Source organism: Macrobrachium nipponense, chromosome 1 (assembly GCF_015104395.2).
Source record: "Macrobrachium nipponense isolate FS-2020 chromosome 1, ASM1510439v2, whole genome shotgun sequence".
Taxonomy (NCBI): Eukaryota; Metazoa; Arthropoda; class Malacostraca; order Decapoda; family Palaemonidae; genus Macrobrachium; species Macrobrachium nipponense.
This window is the reverse complement of record NC_087200.1, coordinates 109,675,417-109,696,148: the sequence shown is the minus strand read 5'-3', so window position 1 is coordinate 109,696,148 and position 20,732 is coordinate 109,675,417. Positions and strand designations below refer to the sequence as shown.

Sequence of the window (20,732 nt, the reverse complement as noted above, 5' to 3'; positions counted from 1 at the left end):
ATATGGGATGGGTACCAGATCTGCCCGCAAATAGCTAGAACCCGCGAATAGTTGAAACCCCTTTAAAACGCTTGAAACTGTCTGTTTTGTTGGTTAAAACTTAAGAAAACCCCACTAAAAATGTTTATACCTGGTTTTTTTACTAGTTTTATCACAAAAAAGTGCATTTTATGATGAAATTGATAAAAAAAGAAGAAGAAAAAAAAAAATAAAATAACGGATTGGTGGATATTTTTTGAAGAAAAATACCACAAATAGGCAATTTTCCGTGAATAATGGGGGTATATGTTACAGATAGAAATCCAGAGCCAGCAATTACGGGAGGTTCACTGTATATATACAGCTGACGGTTATGTATATTCGCTATAGATGGCGAAACTACAGGACCGAATTGAACCAAATTGGACCATATACAGTCGTACTCGAGATACCAAAGGCTCAACTTACGAAAAACTCGAGATACGAAAGCAAATATGACAAATTTTACAGCTCTACTTACGAAAACTGCTCAAGATACGAAAGGTTGTTGCTGTAAAGTCCGAGATTCGCCCTGACCACCGATAACAATTTTGAAACTCGCGCGCCACCAACTGAGTAGACTCACCACCATCCTCCTGCTCTCCCATTGGTTCCTGATGCTAGTCACTGCCATGAGATACTTCTCTCCTATTGGTCAGCATCCCTCCCATCATGCATCTTCAACGTAGCGGCATGCTTCTTCGGCCACTGCACGGCATCATTTGTATCGTACACACGCGATATTCATTCATTCTACTGATTTCATTTATTAACGTAAATTCGTTAGTGATTTCGTTGTAGTATACTTTATCGTGTTATGTGAGAACTTTACTCCATACGTATACGTACTACATAACTTAATTACGTACAGTATATACGTGTCATGGGTCCTAAGAAAATTGAAATTCACGGAAAGAAGAGGATGCTCTCTTTGGAGACGAAGATGGAGATTATCAAGAAGTATAAAGCTGGTATGCAATTGAGTGTGCTCGCCAAAGAATACGGCTGAAATCCGTCGACAATAGGCCTTCCAAGGGCGTCACTATTTTGTCCAGCAAGAGGACCCACGTGCACGATGAAATGGAAAGGCTTCTTCTTGTCTGGATAAAAGACAAAGAAATCACTGGCGATACGATAACGGAGACAGCAATTTCCCACAAGGCCAGCGCTATTTTCGGCGATTTGATTGCCCAGGCCAAAGACAACGGAGGAGAAGGGACATCAACGCCAACCCCAGACTTCAAGGCTATGCATAGGTGGTTCGAGAAATTCTGTAAACGGGCTGGCATCCATTCGGTGGTGCGGCATGGGGAGGATCCCAGCTCGGACACGAAAGCGGCCCAAGCCTTTAAAAAGACATTCGACGAGATGATGATCAAGGAAGGCTATAGTTCTCAGCAAGTCTTCAACTGTGATGAGACTGGCCTTTTTTGGAAAAAAATGCCTCGTCGGACGTACAACACGCAGGAAGAAAAGAAGCTACCCGGGCATAAGCCTATGAAAGACAGGCTTACGCTCACACTTTGTTCCAACGCCAGTGGGGATTGCAAGGTGAAGCCCCTACTTGTCTATCATTCCGAGACTCCTCGAGCCTTCAAGGCACAAGTGCTTAAGGAGAAGCTTCCATTGATGTGGTCTAATGCGAAAGCCTGGATAACAAGGCTTTTGTTCACCGAGTGGGTAAATCTGTGTTTCGGCCTGACAGTGAAGAAATTCTTGGAAGAGAAGCACCTCCCTCTGAAATGCCTGCTGGTGTTGGACAATGCCCCTGCTCACCCTCCTGGCCTCGAGGAAGATATCCTAGCAGAGTATTCCTTCATCAAGGTTCTTTATCTTCTGCCTAACACCACCCCTCTCCTCCAGCCCATGGACCAGCAAGTGATATTGAACTTCAAGCTGTATACGAAACATCTTTTCAAGAGATGTTTCGACATCACCGATGCCACAAACCTCACCTTGCGTGAATTTTGGAAGGAGCATTTCGATGTTGTGATATGCATCTGACTCATCGACCAAGCTTGGAAGGAGGTTTTGAGGCGAACCTTGAATTCCTCGTGGAGGAAACTCTGGCCTGATGCCGCATCCCCCCGAGACTTCGAGGGATTCGACGTGGGCGAAGCTGGTGCTGCAGATTCAGAAACAGTTGACGATCCTGAAACTGTTTTGCAACCAGATCTTGACGAGATCATTGCACTCGGCAAGTCCATGGGGCTGGTCGTCGACGAGGACGACATCAATGACCTTCTCGAGGAGCATCAAGAGGACTTACGACGGATGGCTTGAAGGAGTTGGAGGCCATGCAACATAACGTCGGTCAAGAGGAGTTCTCTAGCAGCGGCGAGGAGGAGGACGACCCTATGACAACGGCAGAAATTAAAGATGTTCTAGCTGCTTTTCATAAGGTGCAATCATTCGTAGAAAAGAGACACCCCGAGAAGGCTTACACAGGTCATATGCTTGCACAGTTCGATGACGTTTGCCCGAGTCATTTCAGGAACATTGTCAAAAGTAGGCAGAAGCAATCTTCCTTGGATAGTTATCTTTTAAAGAGGCTTTTAGTAGGAGTAGTAAGCAAAAAGGAAGAACCAAGTGATACTAAAAACAGAAAGTGAAAGTGGTGAAGAAGTTGAAATTTTGTATAAAAAAAATTTGAAAAAATCGTAAAGTATAAAAAAGTAAAAAAAAAAAAAAAGAAAATGTAAAAATAAAAATAAGGCAAAAAAAATTTTTTTTATTTTAGTTTTTTGTAAAGTTAAGTGTTACAGCTTTGTTAATGTGCTTCGTAAAGTTTAGTTTATGTATGTTTTCCATACATTTTTTTATGTTTCATAAAGTTAAGTGTACGTACATATCTGCCATTTGTCCTCCTCCTCTGTCGCCACTTTCGAAGATAGCCTCACTCGAAAGGTAAGCTTTCACATTTTACTACATACGTACCTTTGTAAGTACAGTATTTCTTGTATACCATGTACACTAATACACTTTATTTACAGGTATATTAGCAGTACGTATTAAGTTACGTATTGAATGGTCCAAATTGTTGTACTATTTCATTGTTTATTGGTCAATTTAGCTTTATCATGAAATTTACTGGGGTGTTTTTGGAGGGCTTGGAACGGATTAGCCATTTTACATGTAAAATGCGGTCCAAGATATGAAAAGCTCATGATACGAAGGCCGCCTTGGAGCGGATTAATTTTGTATCTCGAGGTACCACTGTATATAGATTTCATATAGGGAATGACTTTTACCCAGGTGTCGTTTTGATCCAGATATCCGGCCATACATCTTTGTTTATTATTATGCATTTGTAGAGAAAAAAAAAATCATTATTCTGATCAAAGTTTCCAAGTAGATTCCAAATTGACTCTTACTTTTCTCATGTGATGAAAAATAACGATGATATTAGGGGATGATTTTTACTCAGGTGCCATTTTGATCTGAATACTATCCAGCCATGATAACTTCTTTAATATTAGTTGTAAAGAAAAAAGAAAACATCATTCTGATAGGACTTTTCACAAGGATTCCAAATATGCTTTTACTTTTCTTCAAAGAGTAATACAGAAATAGGATTATAATTTAGTGTATACATATTTGATGTCAGGAGATATTTTAAGTATACATTTGGTATTTTGAACTTTCAAGATAGGCAGTTATAAACAATTGTAGAGGGGGGTAACAAGTATTTGCGGATTTTAACTATTTGCTGGGGTTCAGGTCCCTATTCCATGCAAACAAAGTGTACCCATGTTATCTGGTAGTGTAATGTACATAAATAATAAATAAAAAGGTTCATTTTTCCTTTTAAGTGTAATTATGCGGTATCTTCTTTCCCACCGTTATCCCTGCACTAAGGGGTTGGTTGCCTGATGCATCTTTCCTTACAACATCAGGCATGGTTTATTATTTAGCAAAGGGGTTTTTACGACCACATGCCCTTGCTGTCATCAACCACAGTTGTTGGTGGAGGGCCTTGCCTCTGACTAAAAAGTCCACCTGTATAGCAGCAGTTTCCACAGTTGTTGGCAGTGGGCCTAGCATTTTACTAAAAAGTAAGACTACAATGCAGCAGTTTCCACAGTTACTGGCAGTAAGCCTAACCTTTTACGAAAAAAAGTGAGACTGCAAGGCAGCAGCTGTCCTTTCAGTCGCCTTTTACGACACACATGACCTACAATGGTAGTAGTATTCTTACCCCTACCACACACAGGGGCTACGGTGGTAGTATTCTTACCCCTACCACAGGGTACAGTATGTTTTGTTACAAATATGGGAAATAGGCTGGTTAATTGTCTTATGCATCCCATTTTAGTTTAAAGTGTAAAGGTTGTTCTTTGAAGGCATATTCAGTGTTTACTGTTATGCAGCAATGAAAAAGTAGGGGGATGTTAGGGTCCAGAGTTGCCATTTTACATCCAAAGAGTTCTATTTGACTGGAGGGCCTTGGCTCTATTATTGCAGATAATCAAAGGATTACTTTATATAAAATGTTCCATGTAAATCACTGTACAAAAGGGCAAAGGAAAAGGCCATACTAAATATTAAAGGGATCTAACATAAAAGTGTTTGGCTAGAATTTAAAAACAAATAACTGACAATGACAATATATAAATAAGGTTATGAATTATGACTAATGTTTTTGTGAACTGATGACCTAAAAATGCATACTAAGTCAAGCATCTAATCACTAACCTATAGTTTCAGAATCTAATTCCATGCTGTTGACATTGCCCTCTCTGTTGGCCCTTTCCTTCATCAGCTGCTGTTCCTGTTTGTTAAAATATGCAATGATGATCTGCAAGATTCGACCAGGAAGCTTGCTCTTTACTAAAAGGATCAGATGGTAAATGATGGGTGGTACAGACTGATAATCCATTTTCTTCAGCACTCCTTCAACTTTATATATAACATCCTGAAGCTCCTCTTTAGGCAAGTCAAGATCCCTGTGATTACATATACAAGTATGAATATAATTGCTTATGAAATTAAAAAAAAAAAAATAATGTGGTTGGCAATTTCACAGTAGAGTACATAAAGAAAAGTGTACTGAGGAAATCCTCACTAATTAGAAGAAAGAAACAGGATGAATTACATAATATAGCACATTAACCCTTAAACGCCGACTGGACGTATTTTACGTCGACATTTTTTGTCTCTTGGGTGCCGACTGGACGTATTTTACGTCGACATACAAAAGTTTTTTTAAAAATTCGCGGAAAAATACTTTTAGGCCTACCAGCCGAAAACTCTTGAATCACGCGCCTTGGAGGATGCTGGAAGTTCACGGATCAAGGTGTTGTTTTGTTTACAATCGTTACGCAGGCGCGCAAGCGCGAATTTCTATCTTGCCGCACTAAAAAGTATCTGTGACACATCTCGGAAATTATTTCGTCACTTTGACAATTTTTTTACCATTTTAAATTAGCCGTTACATGGAGTATTATATATGAAAATGTGCGCATTTTTATGTAGAATACAACAAAAAATACTCATGATTGTAGCTTTTATCAGTTTTGAGATATTTTGATATAAATAACGTAATTAAGTGCCAAAATTTCAACCTTGTTTTTCGGTCAACTTTGACTACCGAAATGGTCGAAAAACGCAATTGTAAGCTAAAACTCTTATATTTTAGTAATATTCAATCATTTACCTTCATTTTGCAACTAATTGGAAGTCTCTAGCACAATATTTCGATTTATGGTGAATTTATGAAAAAAACCTTTTCCTTACGTCCGCGCGGTAACTTCTTTCCGAAAAAAATCATACATGCGATTGTGGTAATGTTTGCACCATTGTAAAATTAGCCGTTACATAAAGTTTATATATGAAAATGTGCGCAATTTCATGCACACACAACTAAAAATAACCCATGGTTGTAGCTTTTATCAATTTTGAAATATTTTCATATAAAAAATGATAACTGACAAATTTTCAACCTTCGGTCAATTTTGACTCTACCGAAATGGTCGAAAAACGCAATTGTAAGCTAAAACACTTATATTCTAGTAATATTCAAGCATTTACCTTCATTTTGCAACAAATTGGAAGTCTCTAGCACAATATTTCAATTTATGGTGAATTTATGAAAAAAATAACATTTTCTTTACGTCCGCGCGGTAACTCTTCCGAAAAAATCATATGTGCGATTGTGGTAATGTTTGCACCATTTTAAATTAGCCGTTACATAAAGTTTTATATATGAAAATGTGCGCAATTTCATGTATAATACAACAAAAAATAGTTGAAGGTTGTAGCTTTTCTCATTTTCGAAATATTTGCATATAAATCACAATAGAAAATAAACCACGTTCGGTCAAATTTGACTCTACCGAAATGGTCAAAAAACGCAATTGTAAGATAAAACTCTTACAGTCTAGTAATATTCAGTCATATATCTTCATCGTGAAACAAATTCGAAGTCTCTAGCACAATATTTAAATTTATGGTGAATTTTTAAAAAAAACTTTCCTTCCCTCCGCGCGCGGATTCTCCGCCACAAATCTCCGAAATGCGTAAGTCCCATTCTCGGAATATTTGCTCCGTTTCATATTAGGCATTTCATAGAGTTTTATATATGAAAATGTGCGCAATTTCATGTAAAATAAAACAAAAAATATTTGAAAGTTGTAGCTTTTCTTATTTCCGAAATAATTGCATATAAAAAAAAATATATATAAAAAATTTGACATTCGGTCAACTTTAACTCGTCAGATATGGTCGAAAACTGGATTTGTAAGCTAATATTCTTACAGTATAGTAATATTCAATCATTTGTCTTCATTTTGAAAGAAATTGGAAGTCTCTAGGACAATATTTAGATTTATGGTGAATTTTTGAAAAAAATATTTGTTTACGTCAGCGCGTTACGAATTCATGCATTATTTTGTGATAATATTTTCTCTGTGTGCTTTTATCGTTTTACAATGTGTTATATACCAAATTGATCGAAAAATAGTGTACATTACAACGAAAAAAAAAGTAACTTGTTACCTTTAAACGTTTTGCGCTCAGCGCGATTTGAATACAATTACGTATATATGAAATTTCGTTTTTGCGCTATCATATATCGCGTTATTTATATATGATAATGATAATTTTTTTAATTTCTGATGGTTGCATACTAAACTTCAGGCAATGACAAAAAAAGGAGCTGTGATTTTTTGAAAAAAATCTTTTTTCCGCTTCCGCGCTCACTCTGAAACGTCTCCGGCACACGGGAGACATTTTTTTTTGTTACCGCTTCCGCTTCCAGCGGGTTTAAAGGGTTAAGGTCACAAAATGCATAAACAAAAAAGCCAATAATACATCAAAATCCTAAGTTCTGAAAACAAAAGTATGGTTTTCCATACAAACACACCAATCATACTACATACATCCATATGCACAGCCCTTAAGACACGCAGTCTTTTCTCTTTCGTAATTAAAAAATCAATTGTAACAAGAGTCCTCTGACACTTGATAAATTCTCCCTTTGAAACATGAGGGAAATTGAAAGACATGGGGAAATAGAGGAACTGATTCTAATAGAACATAGAGTAAAGCAAAGCCATGTTGTTGTGATGCTGTTTTGACCTGTGATATTCTGACTCATCTTTTGTCCCTATTAATCTTTAATGACATCCCAACCATGACAACATGGGATCAGCCCTTAATGTCATTAAAATTCACACCCTCACATGTTTGGTCCATATGACCTGACCTTTCATCATGTCCTCGTTTGTCGCAGTGTTTCACACTTGCATCTCCACCCACTCGCACCTACATCTCCGCCCACCAAACCAAATTTTTCTAACTCAATTAGCACCTCTTTTTATTCTTTCCTCCATAGACTTCTGTCAACATTTCAATGACCATTTCAGGTACCTGCTAGGATCAGCAACAGAGATCAAATGACCAAAGGATATCACCCCAGTTTTGACAGATATGAGACGACATTTCGCCTTAGCCAGTTATTGCGGCAGTATGCCTGACGAAGCAAGATCACACCCGAGTCCAATGATGTGGCAAACAGCTCCAGTATATTCTGAAGTCTTGGTGAAAATCTACGGCTAGTTCCTCTTGTATTCCACCGTCTGGAATCCAGACTTTGTCTTGACGTCCGACCCTGACATTCCACTTAGAAGCTGTCATACTTGATGTACCTGAGCATTGCCTCATGAGGAGAGCTCTTCCATTTGTTCCCTGGTGAAGAACTCCAGGCAACCAGGTCCTTCCACTGATGCCCTGGCTCATATCTATGCATGTCTCATTCACAGACAAAGGTAACTGAATTGGTTAGAGAAGCCGACAAAAAGACAAAAGCAATATGATGAACTGCAAAATGATTTGGGAGAAGGGTGTGTTAAACAAAATAGGTTGGTGGTGGTGAATTTTAAAATGAGGTAGGAAACCCATAAAGAGTAAGAGGAGATCTAGAATTAAGATTTGGGACCTTAAAAGAGAAAAGGAGCAATTTAGCAGAACTGTGAGAGAGATATCTGAAAAGGGGGAACGTAGAATTTAGACAGGGTAACAGTGGAAAATATCTGGGCAGACACGAGTTACAAGGATTAGGATGCCTCAAAGACTTATTAGTCCATCCGAGGAGACATTTGTGTGCTCACTTATCTCTGTAGCAAGTTTTACTGTTCATTCACAGTGTCCTAATGATTCTGTCTAGCTTCTTTTAAATTCCTCCACACTGTTGCTGTTTACAACTTCTCGTGGCAGTTTCTTCCATGTGTTACATATCTTGTATGTAAAAAAGTTCCCACATTGGGATGTGTTATATTTCTTCAGTACTAGTTTCCATCCATTATTTCTTTCTGGTTTCCAAATAACCTAAATGGGTTACTGTCTACTTTTCTAATGCCTTTCAGTATCTTAAATGTTCCTATTAGTTATCCTTGCAATTGTCATGTTTCTAGGCATTACATGTTTAGGTTCTCTAGTCAAGTTTGGTAACCTGTTTGCCTGATAGATGGAATTAGCTTTGTGGCTCTTGCTTGTACCCCTTCTAATCTATTTATGTCTATTCTTAGTGTTGGTGACCAAAACTGTAATGCATATTCAAGGTGAGGTCTAACTATTGATGTGTAGAGCTGCAGCACTGTTTCCTTATTTCTGGCTTTGAAGTGCCTCTTCATGTATCCCACTCATTTCTGTACCTTCTTTTCAGCTTTTATGCACTGTTTTGTGGATTTTAAGTCCTTGGTAATAATGATTCCAATTACATTACATGTAAATTACAACTAAATAAGAGTTAAATAAATATCATATGAAACATATATTTATAATTTTAAATGTATAATATACAGTATAAAAGAAAACTGGCCTACATGCAACTGATTGTTGACCAAGTGCCATAGGCTACCTAGGTAACTAGAAAGTAGAATGTAGTGTAGTGAGTAGGCATAAAACGTGTTGCTAACATAATAAAACATTGAAAAGCAAGTCTAATTATTACAGTACATTAATAAACTATTAAAATAAACCCAATTTATATTTATCAAAAACTTACGAAAAATTGCCTACGTTCAGTCGGCAGGCTGTGGCATGAAAGGATGTAAACAAACCATAGCGCAGCCCTAGTGGCTTAGAGCGGGACTATGGTAATAAACAAACCATATCGTCGCTATGAAGCCTAGAAAAGTTTACATTCAGTATAAATTTATGGTAAATCTTATACAGAGTCGACTGTAATACTGTATACAAAATCACTTTAAAATTATCTTTCAGTAGATGTTATGATACTAACAGTTTGTTTTCATAAATATCCTTATAAAAAAAAGGTGCGTCTTCTACGACGGCAAATTTTTGTCATATATCAGGGCTGGTTTCAAGCTTATTGAACTTTGAAAATAATCATGGTACATATATACGTACGTATAAGTAAAAGAATCTTCTTAATTTCTATAATTACTATACCATTATGTACCAGCATCTCTTGAGTTTAATATCAGGCTAACCTCTTCTTTACGAGGACGCTTACACACCAAGCATACAGATTGCGTTCGTTATTGCACACACATTACATATGTAAACTGATGTCACTATGAAATCTCATACGTAAACATTGACGTATTTTTACAGTAGACATAAAAGAATAGTCTTAATTTCTATAACTATTACGTATACCATAGCGGCTTCTCTTGATTTAAGCTAAGGCTAACCTCCTCTTTACCAGCAAGCTTAACAAAGCTTAAAGATTGCGTTCGCTACCGAACCGCACACGTTATGTATGTAACAATGGTTTCACTACCAAATCTCATGCGTAAACATTGACGTATTTTTACAGTAGACATAAAAGAATCAACTTAATTTCTATAATTTCTATCTATAGCATGGCAGCTTCTGAGTTAAGCTAAGGCTAACCTCTTCTTTACCGGCAAGCTTAAAAAGCTTAGATTGCGTTGCTACCGAACCGCACGTTACATGTGTAACAGTGGTTTCACTACCAAATCTCACACGAAAACATTGACGTATTAGAGTAGACATAAAAGAATCGTCTTAAATTTCTTAATTACTGCACACATATGTACCATAGTGGCTTCTCTGATTTAAGCTATGGCTAACCTCTTCTTTACCGGCAAGCTTAACAAAGCTTAAAGATTGCATTCGCTACTGAACCGCACATGTAACCTACGTACATAACATTGTCTTCACTCCAAACCTAAAACTTAAATGCATATTGCATTTGCTAAAGAAACGCACGCCTCATGTGTGAGCATGGTTTTAGACTAGGTCTACGTCTAAAAAAAAAAAAAAAAATCAAGCAAGAATGCTTGATTAATCTTTTTTCGCTCATAACTTTCATATAGAGGAGAGGATAGACGAAACTTAAGGTTTATTTTGGAGTTGGGAATGGTGGAAACATTTTGAAGAAGGAAAACATGAGATGCCATGTAAACACTTTTCCTTTATTTCAGAGATTAACAATATCCAAATGTTTGAACATAGATAGCAAGCAGTAATACTTGAAAAATGTGTGAAAATTACTTCATATATAACATTTTGATTTCTACTGAAAAATTAAAACTATAAAAATGGAAAACAAACAAACTAGTCTCTACTCAAGAAGAAAAACATACGTACTTATTACTGATCATTATCATACCACTGAAACACCATTTTTCTTTCACAGATCACATTCACAATGAATAAATACTTGAAAATTGTGTGAAAATCACTTCAGACATAAAAATTTTGATGACTACTTAACCCTTAACCGCTGAGACGGTATTTCCGAAAGTGTCTCCCGTATGCCGGCGGCGTTAGGGAGTGAACGCTGAAGCGGAAAAAAAAGTTTTTATTCAAAAAATCACAACATGCTTAGTTTTCAAGATTAAGAGTTCATTTTTGGCTCCTTTTTTGTCATTGCCTGAAGTTTAGTATGCAACCCTCAGAAATGAAAAAAAAATATCATTATCATATACAAATATTGGAATATATGACAGCACGAAAAAAAATTCATATATAATTGTACGTATATAAATCGCACTGTGAGCAAAACGGTTAAAGCTAAAGAGTTAATTATTGTTTCGTTGTATTGTACACTAAATTGCGATGGTTTGGTGTATAACAAATTGTAAAACGATCAAAGCAACACAGAGAAAATATTATTACAATATGATGCATGAATTCGTAACGTGCGGACATAAAAAAAAAAAAAAATTCAAAAATTCACCATAAATTGAAAATTGTGCTAGAGACTTTCCGTTTGTTGCAAAATGAAAAAATTGATTGAATATTACTAGACTGTAAGTGTTGTAGCTTACAATAGCAGTTTTTTACCATTTCGGTCGAGTTAAAGTTGATCGAAGGTTGAATTTTCTCTGTTTATCATGATTTATATGGAAATATTTCAAAACTGATAAAAGCTACAACCATGGCTTGTTTTTTTTTGTACTCTACATGAAATTGCGCTCATTTATGTAACGGCTAATATAAAACTGTGCAAACATTACGATGATCGGACGAAAGAATTTCTGATTTTTTCAGCAGAGTTACCGTGCAGACATGAGGAAAGTTTTTTTCAAAAATTTACCATAAATCAAAATATTGTGCTAGAGACTTCCAATTTGTTGCAAAATGAAGGTAAATGATTGAATATTACTAAAATGTAAGAGTTTAAGCTTACAATTGCATTTTTTTACCATTTCAGTCGAGTCAAATTTGACCGAAGGTCGAATTTTTTCTAATTATCATGATTTATATGAAAATATTTCAAAATTGATAAAAGCTACAATCATGTGTTGTTTATGGTTGTATTCAACATTAAATTGCCCACATTTTCATATATAAAGCTTTATGTAACGGCTAATATAAAACAGTGCAAACATTACGACAACTGGACGAAAGAATTTAGGATTTTTTCGGCAGTTACCAGCGGACATAAGGAAATTTTTTTTCAAAAATTCACCATAAATCAAAATATTGTGCTAGAGACTTCCAATTTGTTGAAAAATGAAGGTAAATGATTGAATATTACTAGATGTAAGAGTTTTAGCTTACAATTGCAGTTTTCGACCATTTCAGTCAAGTCAAATTTGACCGAAGGTTGAATTTTTTCTATTTTTTGTGATTTATATGAAAATATTTCAAAACTGATAGAAGCTACAACCATGGGTTGTTTTTAGTTGTATTCTACATGAAGGTGTGCACATTTTCATATATAAAACTTTATGTAACGGCTAATATAAAACGGTGCAAATATTACGACAATCCGACAAAAGAATTTCTGATATTTTTGGCAGTTACCGCGTGGACGTAAGGAAAAAGTTTTTTTCAAAAATTCACCATAAATTGAAATATTGTGCTAGAGACTTCCAATTTGTTGAAAACTGAAGGTAAATGATTGAATATTACTAGAATATAAGAGTTTTAGCTTACAATTGTGTTTTTCTACCATTTCGGTTGAGTCAAATTTGACCGAAGGTTGATATTTTGGCACTTATCGTTATTTATATGAAAATATTTCAAAACTGATAAAAGCTACAACCATGGGTTGTTTTTTGTTGTATTCTACATGAAATTGTCCACATTTTCATATATAAAACGGTGCAAACAGTACAACAATCGGACAAAAGAATTTCTGATTTTTTCGGCAGAGTTACCGTGCAGACGTAAGGAAAATGTTTTTTTCATAAATTCACCATAAATCGAAATATTGTGCTAGAGACTTCCAATTTGTTGCAAAATGAAGGTAAATGATTGAATATTACTAGAATGTAAGAGTTTTACCTTACAATTGCAAGTCAAAGTTGACGGAAGGTTGAAATTTTGGCACTTATCGTGATTTATATGAAAATATTTCAAAACTGATAAAAGCTACAACCATGGGTTGTTTTTTGTTGTATTCTACATGAAATTGTGCACATTTTCATATATAAAACTCTATGTAACGGCTAATATAAAATGGTGCAAAAATTACATCAAAGTGACGAAATAATATAAAACGGTGCAAACAGTACAACAATCGGACAAAAGAATTTCTGATTTTTTCGGCAGGAGTTACCGCGCAGACGTGTTAAGGAAAATGTTTTTTTCATAAACTTCCACCATAAATCGAAATAAAATTGTGCTAGAGACTTCCCAATTGGTTGCAAAATGAAGGTTAAATGATTGAATATTACTAGAATGTAAGAGTTTTACCTTACAATTGCGAGTCAAAGTTGACGGAAGGTTGAAATTTTGGCACCTATCGTGATCTATATGAAAATATTTCAAAAACTGATAAAAGCTACAACCATGGGTTTGTTTTTTTGTTGTATTCTTTATATAGAAATTGTGCACATTTTCATTATAAAACTCTATGTAACGGCTAATATAAAATGGTGCAAAATTACATCAAAGTGACGAAATAATTTCTGAGATGTGTCGCTGATGCTTTTTAGTGCGAAAAGAAAGAAATTCGCACATGCGCGCCTGGGTAACGCTTGTAAACAAAACAACAGCTTGATCCGTGAACTCCCAGTATCCCTCAAGGTGTGTGATTCAAAATCTTTGGCCAAGTAGGCCAATAACTATTTTTCCACGAATATTTAAAAAAAACTTTTTAGCGCCTACGTATTTTACATCAATTAAGCAAACGAGAGACAATTTTCGTCGACGTCAAATACGTCCAATAGGTGTTTAAGGGTTAAAAAAATTAAACTTAAAAAAGGAAAAAAAATCAGACTTTAATCATGAAGAAAAAACATTATTCACATTTTACTGATCGTTTGTCATGCCACTGTGGGTATATATATTCACAAAACTTAACATTCCTTAGTTAGTTTCAAACTTAACAATCAACTCATTTGTTAGTGCTGCCTTTGAGGCAATTTCACTGTAAAGATACATATATTCGCTATAGCTGTGTATGAAATTGAGGAATTTTCTGCATTTTATTTAAAATTTTAGTGAAAATACGTTCTAAAATTGTACTAGAACCCTAAGTATAATAGAATTTATGCTAAGCTCCAATTCTTGGGTCAAATTATGCTACATTTGGTAACACTGGATGACACTAACTAGCAACGGCTGGCAGAAACAGATTTGTTTACAAAAATCATATGGTCTGGGGGTCGGAATCCGGTTTTTTGTTTGAAAACTGATAAAAAGTTTATTGGAAATTTAGTGGCGAAATCCAATTATGTGGAGTTCTAATACGATCATGAGCCGGGGCTCTACTGTATTTAGTAAAAAAATACTTCCAGATCTAGAAACTTGAAAAACCTGATGGTAGCATCTGAGGATAGAAATTTTGTAATTACATTCCTCCAGTCCAACCAAGCAAAAGAAACCACTACTATCTCTATATGCTGAGCAAAACTAATCGATCAAAATATCACTATAAGTTTGATCACCAAAAGGAAGATTTCATAAGTAATAAAATGAAATGAGGAAATAAAACAGTTGGACAAAACCTCACCCATGAATGGAGTACAAGTGTACACACGCACAACTGGATTTGGGCATTTTTCTGAGAGATACTGGGCCTTATGGTGCATTAGCAATTCTCATATACATATTGTTTAGTATATGAGAAGGGGAGCTTCAGAAATATTTCCTGACAAAAGAAATGCAACTACAAGTTATGGGTTTGCAATTACACAAATTACCAATCAAAGATATTGTGGGTATCACTTATACAGCAGGTCTACATTTTATGTGGTCAAGGAAGTGAATGACAACCATGACATCGTCATTGGGGGAAGCTAAAATGACGGTTCCTCATTAAAGACGAAAATCAAATATTTATTCTTCACTTAATGACTATCCATGGCAAACAATACACCATTCTGGGCAGTACAACTTCAGGATACAACACAACCACTTGTAGTAATTGGTAATTTTTAATTTTACAAAAATTATCATGTAAAATCAAATTTTTGTATGTTATAACAATGGTTGCCCATGTGAGACAAAAATTAAGTATTCATTTTCAATTCGTGGCTATCCTCAGAAAATTATGCACCTTTCTAGGCAGTAAAACTAAAACCAATAGCACAGTACCACTTGTAACTCACAATTCCTAATTTTACAAAAAAGGGATTTTGACAAAGGAAAAATCTATTTCTGGGGGAAGACCTGTGTCGCCCAATGAAAAGTTCCTGTAGCTCACTTTTCTAAGTATAAATAGATCCTAAATATACCAGAGAAAAAGATAGCATGGTATGCTAAAGTTACTATCCTCAATTAGAGGATTCCTTTCAAAATCCCTCCCACGGCGAGAGCCGTTACAAAGGGTACTCCCCCTACCTTCCGCTCGATCTCGCTATTACTACTACTACCCGCCCGCCATCTTCATTCTTGGAATAGACACCCAAGCTTGGACTGGCTAAGGGTGGGGAAAGAAAAAAGATGGGTTCACCGGGCGACACAGGTCTTCCCCCAGAAATAGATTTTTCCTTTGTCAAAATCCCTTTTCTGGGTTCGACCTGTGTCTGCTGGCGAAAAAGTATCAGAGATTTGCCATCCAAGCTTAACAGATACCAAACAAGTATATAAAAGGAATAATGAAGCCTAACGTTCACTTAAAGAATAAATTTAATGCACCGTAATAAGGCAGAAAACTTACTTACTAATTAAAACTAGGACTTAAACTAGAGCTTAAAACTAGTATTAATAAAACAATATAATAGAATGGTATCTGAAGCAATATACAAAAAGGTATGTACAGACAGGTCAGTGATACCAATATGGTCTCAATGCTATGTACAAGTTCCAGTGACGGGATGGCAAACAAACCAGCCCAGCCCGGAAGAGAGAGGGTTGGGAGGAAATACAAGCGAGGCAGGTAGGAAGGAGAGAGTATTTAAGGGAAAAAGGACTGACCAAAAGGGCTAAGGGAAGGAGTTGATAAGACTCGGTCATTCAGGGGAGACTATGCTCCCTGCAGCCACTGTTGAGAATTTAAGGGCCTCTAAGTTCTTGAGATAGTGGCGTTTAAATACTGCTGGAGATTTCCAACCCATATATTTCTTCAGGTCTTCGAAATTCATATTGTGAAAATAGTTAATGGTGGTAGCCACTGCTCAGATGTCATGGACGTGTGGGACTGAATACGGGTTGGCTTGTTTAATAGAGTAGAGTATTTGTTGTCTAATACCTTTAAAGGAAATCGTATCACCTTTCTCTCTAATAAAAAGGGGGCCTGAAGATTTTTTGGAAGTCCTGGCCAGATAGGATTTAAGGGTAATGACAGGACACAATGATGCGTCTTGTGTCAGAGGAATAATTTTCCATGGAGCCCATCTGTTTTGTGGGTCCTCATTCTTAGCCAAGAACTTCCAATCTGGGGATAGTAATACTTCACCTGACAGGAGGAATTCAACATGATCTGGATTTCTAGAGAGAGCCGAGAGTTCAGATATTCTGGCACCTGAAGCCAGGGCCATTAAGAATAAGGTCTTTCTGAGAAGGGTTATATATGAGCATGACTCATTATTAGTGTCTGAGGCTAATTTAAGTATACATCATTCAAAAACCAGGACACCATATGGGGGCGGTCTAATGGTCTCAGACGGGCACATGCTCTTAGAATCGAGGAGAAGTATGAATCTGACAAGTTAATATTAAAGCCAAGCTGAAAAATTTTCCTTAAGGCCGATTTGATCGTAGTAATGGTGCTAGCGGCTAGGCCTTTCTCAAATAGAGTTCTAAAGAACGAAATTGCCAGATTTGTAGTCATATTTTGAGCATGTGAATTTTTTAGAAAATGGCCAATTTCTTCACTGCTGAATCATACTGCCTGAGCGTTGATTCTCTTTTATCTGATTCTATGAATAAGACGTTTAGTGGATCAATACTACCATCCTTTTGGGCCGCAAACTTCATGATGTTTAGTGGATCAATATTAGCGTCCTTTTGGGCCGCAAACTTCATTCAGTCCATAAAGTGAGGGCACTCAGAATTCTTGAGGAAGCTGACACAGTCTGAGTTTGTATTACCTGTGTCAGTTCTGGACGGGGGATCCGTTTGGGCCAGAGATTTAATACTAGAAGAAGCGGAAACCAGTTGCTCTTTGGCCAGCTGGGTGCCACCAATGCTACCTGTCCCATGAAAGATCTTAGCTTGTGCAGGACCTTCATCAGAATATTCACCAGTGGAAACAGGTAAATCTTCTGCCAATTGTTCCAATCTATGGACATCGCATCTGTGGCGTAAGCTAGAGGGTCCAGGTTGGGTGCCACGTAACATGGTAATTTGTGCTTGGATTCCGTGGCGAACAGATCTACTTGAAGGTCCAGGACTTGATTGCAAATCCAACGGAACGACTTCATGTCCAGGGACCACTCGACTCCAGCGGAGTCGTCCTGGAAAGTGAATCTGCGATGACATTTCTTACTCCTGCCAGGTGGGTGGCTGACAGGTGCCAATGATTTTTCGTTGCTAACGAAAAAATCACAATCATTACGCGAATTATTTTGCTTGACCTGGAGCCTCCTCTGTTTATGGAGTGGACTACTACTAAGCTGTCCGAGACTAATCTTATATGAGTGTTTCTGGCTGGAGCCAGGCGTTTTAGAGTCAAGAAAATGGCCATCGCTTCTAGAATGTTGATGTGGAACTGGCGGAATATCTCCGACCATGTTCCCTGGACTTTCTTGTGTTGTGAATAGCCTCCCCAACCGCTCAGAGATGCATCCGTGTGGATAGTTAAGAGACGGCGGAGGGAATTGTAGTGGTACTGATTTGGCCAGGTTCCGGCGTTCCGTTCATGGACGGAGCCTTTTTGTTAAAATAGATGGAATTATAGAGATCTTGTCCCTGAGTTTGGCATTGGCTCTCTTTCTCCAGACTCGATTGATATCCTTCAGTCTGGCTTTCAATAGATCTGTTACCAACGCAAACCTGTAGCGAACCTAGGATTCTCTCTTGAGTACGCCGAGAAGCCTTTTTTGTTCTTGAGGAACTGTCTCGTAGCCTTTGCTATCTTTCTGACCTTCTTGGATGGGAGGGATAGTTTGTGCTTATTTAGGTCCCATTGGATTCCCAACCATTGAAACCGGGAAGCCGGAATGAGCAGAGATTTTTCCTTGTTTATCTGGAAATCCAGAAATTCCAAGAATTTTATCCCCTTGGCTGTTGCCTTGAGACACTCTTCATCGCTAGCTGCCCAAATGAGACAGTCGTCTAGATAGGCTACTAACATTATCCCTTGAGTTCTTAGTTCTTGAACTATCGTCTCTCCTAATATGGTGAATACCCTGAGCGCAATGTTGAGCCCAAACGGCATGACTCTGAATGAGTAAGCTTGTTTTCCTAGTTTGAAGCCTAGGTACGGAGAGAAGTTCCTTGCTATCGGAACATGATAGTAAGCGTCTGTAAGATCTATAGAGGTGGTGATGGCCCCACAGGGAAGTAAGGTCCGCACCTGCGAGACTGTCAACAAGCAGAATTTGTCGCATTGAATATAATAGTTGAGAGGGGACAAGTCCAGAATCACTCTCATTTTGATCGAGTCCTTTTTTGGGACACTGAACAGTCGTCCTTGAAACTTTAGGCGTTTTACTTCCTTTATAGCCTACTTTTGGAGGAGATCTTTGGCATAGTCTAGAAGGTCCGTTGTCGGAGTCTGGTGAAAACTGAGGAGGGGGTCCTTTCTCTCATTTCCACCCTAGACCTTTGGACACTATACTGTGGGCCCATGGACTGAAGGTCCAATGGTCCCAGAAGAGATATAATCTCCCTACCACCTGCGGGCTCTCACTGGTTGGCTGCAGGTCTGCTTCCTCTGCCTCCTCAGAAGCCTCTACCTCTTGCTCCGCCACGTAGCCGGGCGCCACCTCTGGCTCTGCTACTTCCGGCATGCCTATTGTAGACGAGAAATGCGCCTCGCGACTCATAGGAATGGTTGAAGGGTGGGGAGGTTATTATGGTTGTTGAGGACGAAGGCTGCTGAGCCGGTGTAGTTAGTACCAGAACAAACTTCTGCTGCAGTTGAGCCTTAGATGTTGAAGGCTTACCGACCTGAGAGGCCGGAACTGCTTGCACTACCGCCTGAGGATGAGAGGTCCGGTAGGGATGGAACTTCCTTGGCCTCTTCCTAGGTCTGGATTGGGGTCCCGGGCCATCAAACTTCCTTTTGAAAGGCAGTCCCCAACGAACCCGAAGACTCTGGTTAGCTCTGGCTGCCTCATGAAAGATGTTGTTAACTTCGTCTTTCGGGAACAGATTTTCTCCCCATATTGAGGACTTTATGAATCTGTTAGGCTCGTGCCTTATAGAGGCACCCGCCAGGACGTACTTTCTGCAGGCTCGTCTCGCCATAATGAAATCGTACAGGTCCGTTTGGAAAGTCTGCAACAGGGCTTTCGTGAGGACCCGGAACAACTGTTCTTCAGTGTAGGTTGACGGGACCAACTCTGCCGCAGTGACTGAGTTGATTGACCTTCCTAATCTGGTTCTTGCCTTGAATTCCTCTTTGACCAAGTGGTCCGGAATCCTAGGTAGCTTTTCTGCAAACAGGGTGGGGGCGCAATCCGGGTCGAGTTTACCTGCCGTAAACGTAGCCGGAGCGTCATCCCAGAACTCCACATCTGCGGGGAAGAGTAGAGAGGTAGCCTCTATCTCCTTTAGAGCTGGTAAGGGTTTATCCTCTGCCGCAGCTTGCATGGTTAGTTCCGCCACTTTGGTTGTACAGGGTGACGGAACTCCTTCTGGGGTCACAAACATAGTGAAGCTACCTTTATGGGGCGTCAGTTTGGTGTTAACGCATCCCCATTCAGAAAGGGTGCGAACCCATACAGCTTGAGCTTGGTTCCTAGGGAAGATCACTGTCTCCTTCAGGACCTTATATACTCTGACTAGCGCATGGTCCGCTAGCCTGACGAATCCAGGGAATAAGAATTGGAGACCCTCCGTGAAGAACTCAAAGTCCTCCACCAGGCGGGTTCCGCACCCTTCGATCGTCAACTTCCCATATGAGAAAGGGGCATGTAATACTTGCCACCATGGGATGTTATTCTCAAATGGCGGCAGCATAGATGCATCCGGAACTGTCATGGTCAGAGCTGTGGTTCTAGATTGGAGGAATCTGGTCATCATTTCCTCCAGGGGTCTGATCCTCTCGGTCAGGGACATTATTGTCTGGCCGGAGGTATCCGTGCCCGAGGCGAATTGTATCGACTCAAGCCTCTCGTCAACTACTTCCCTAATCTTCGACATTAGAAGGTTAGCGAATGCCTTCTGATTAAATCCGGACTCCGTCGTCTTAGATTTGGAGGACTTGGCTCTCGACC

The 20,732-nt window shown here is 38.3% G+C and overlaps 1 protein-coding gene across 1 annotated transcript in view; it reads right to left on the bottom strand.

Annotated features, from left to right (window-relative positions):
• Nucleotides 1-20,732, bottom strand: part of LOC135219553 (Fanconi anemia group I protein-like) — a 258,047-nt gene that overhangs the window by 168,732 nt on the left and 68,583 nt on the right. The window contains exon 5 of the mRNA XM_064256406.1: nucleotides 4,714-4,964. Coding sequence (XP_064112476.1) covers nucleotides 4,714-4,964 — 251 coding nt within the window. The remainder of the gene's footprint in view (nucleotides 1-4,713; nucleotides 4,965-20,732) is intronic.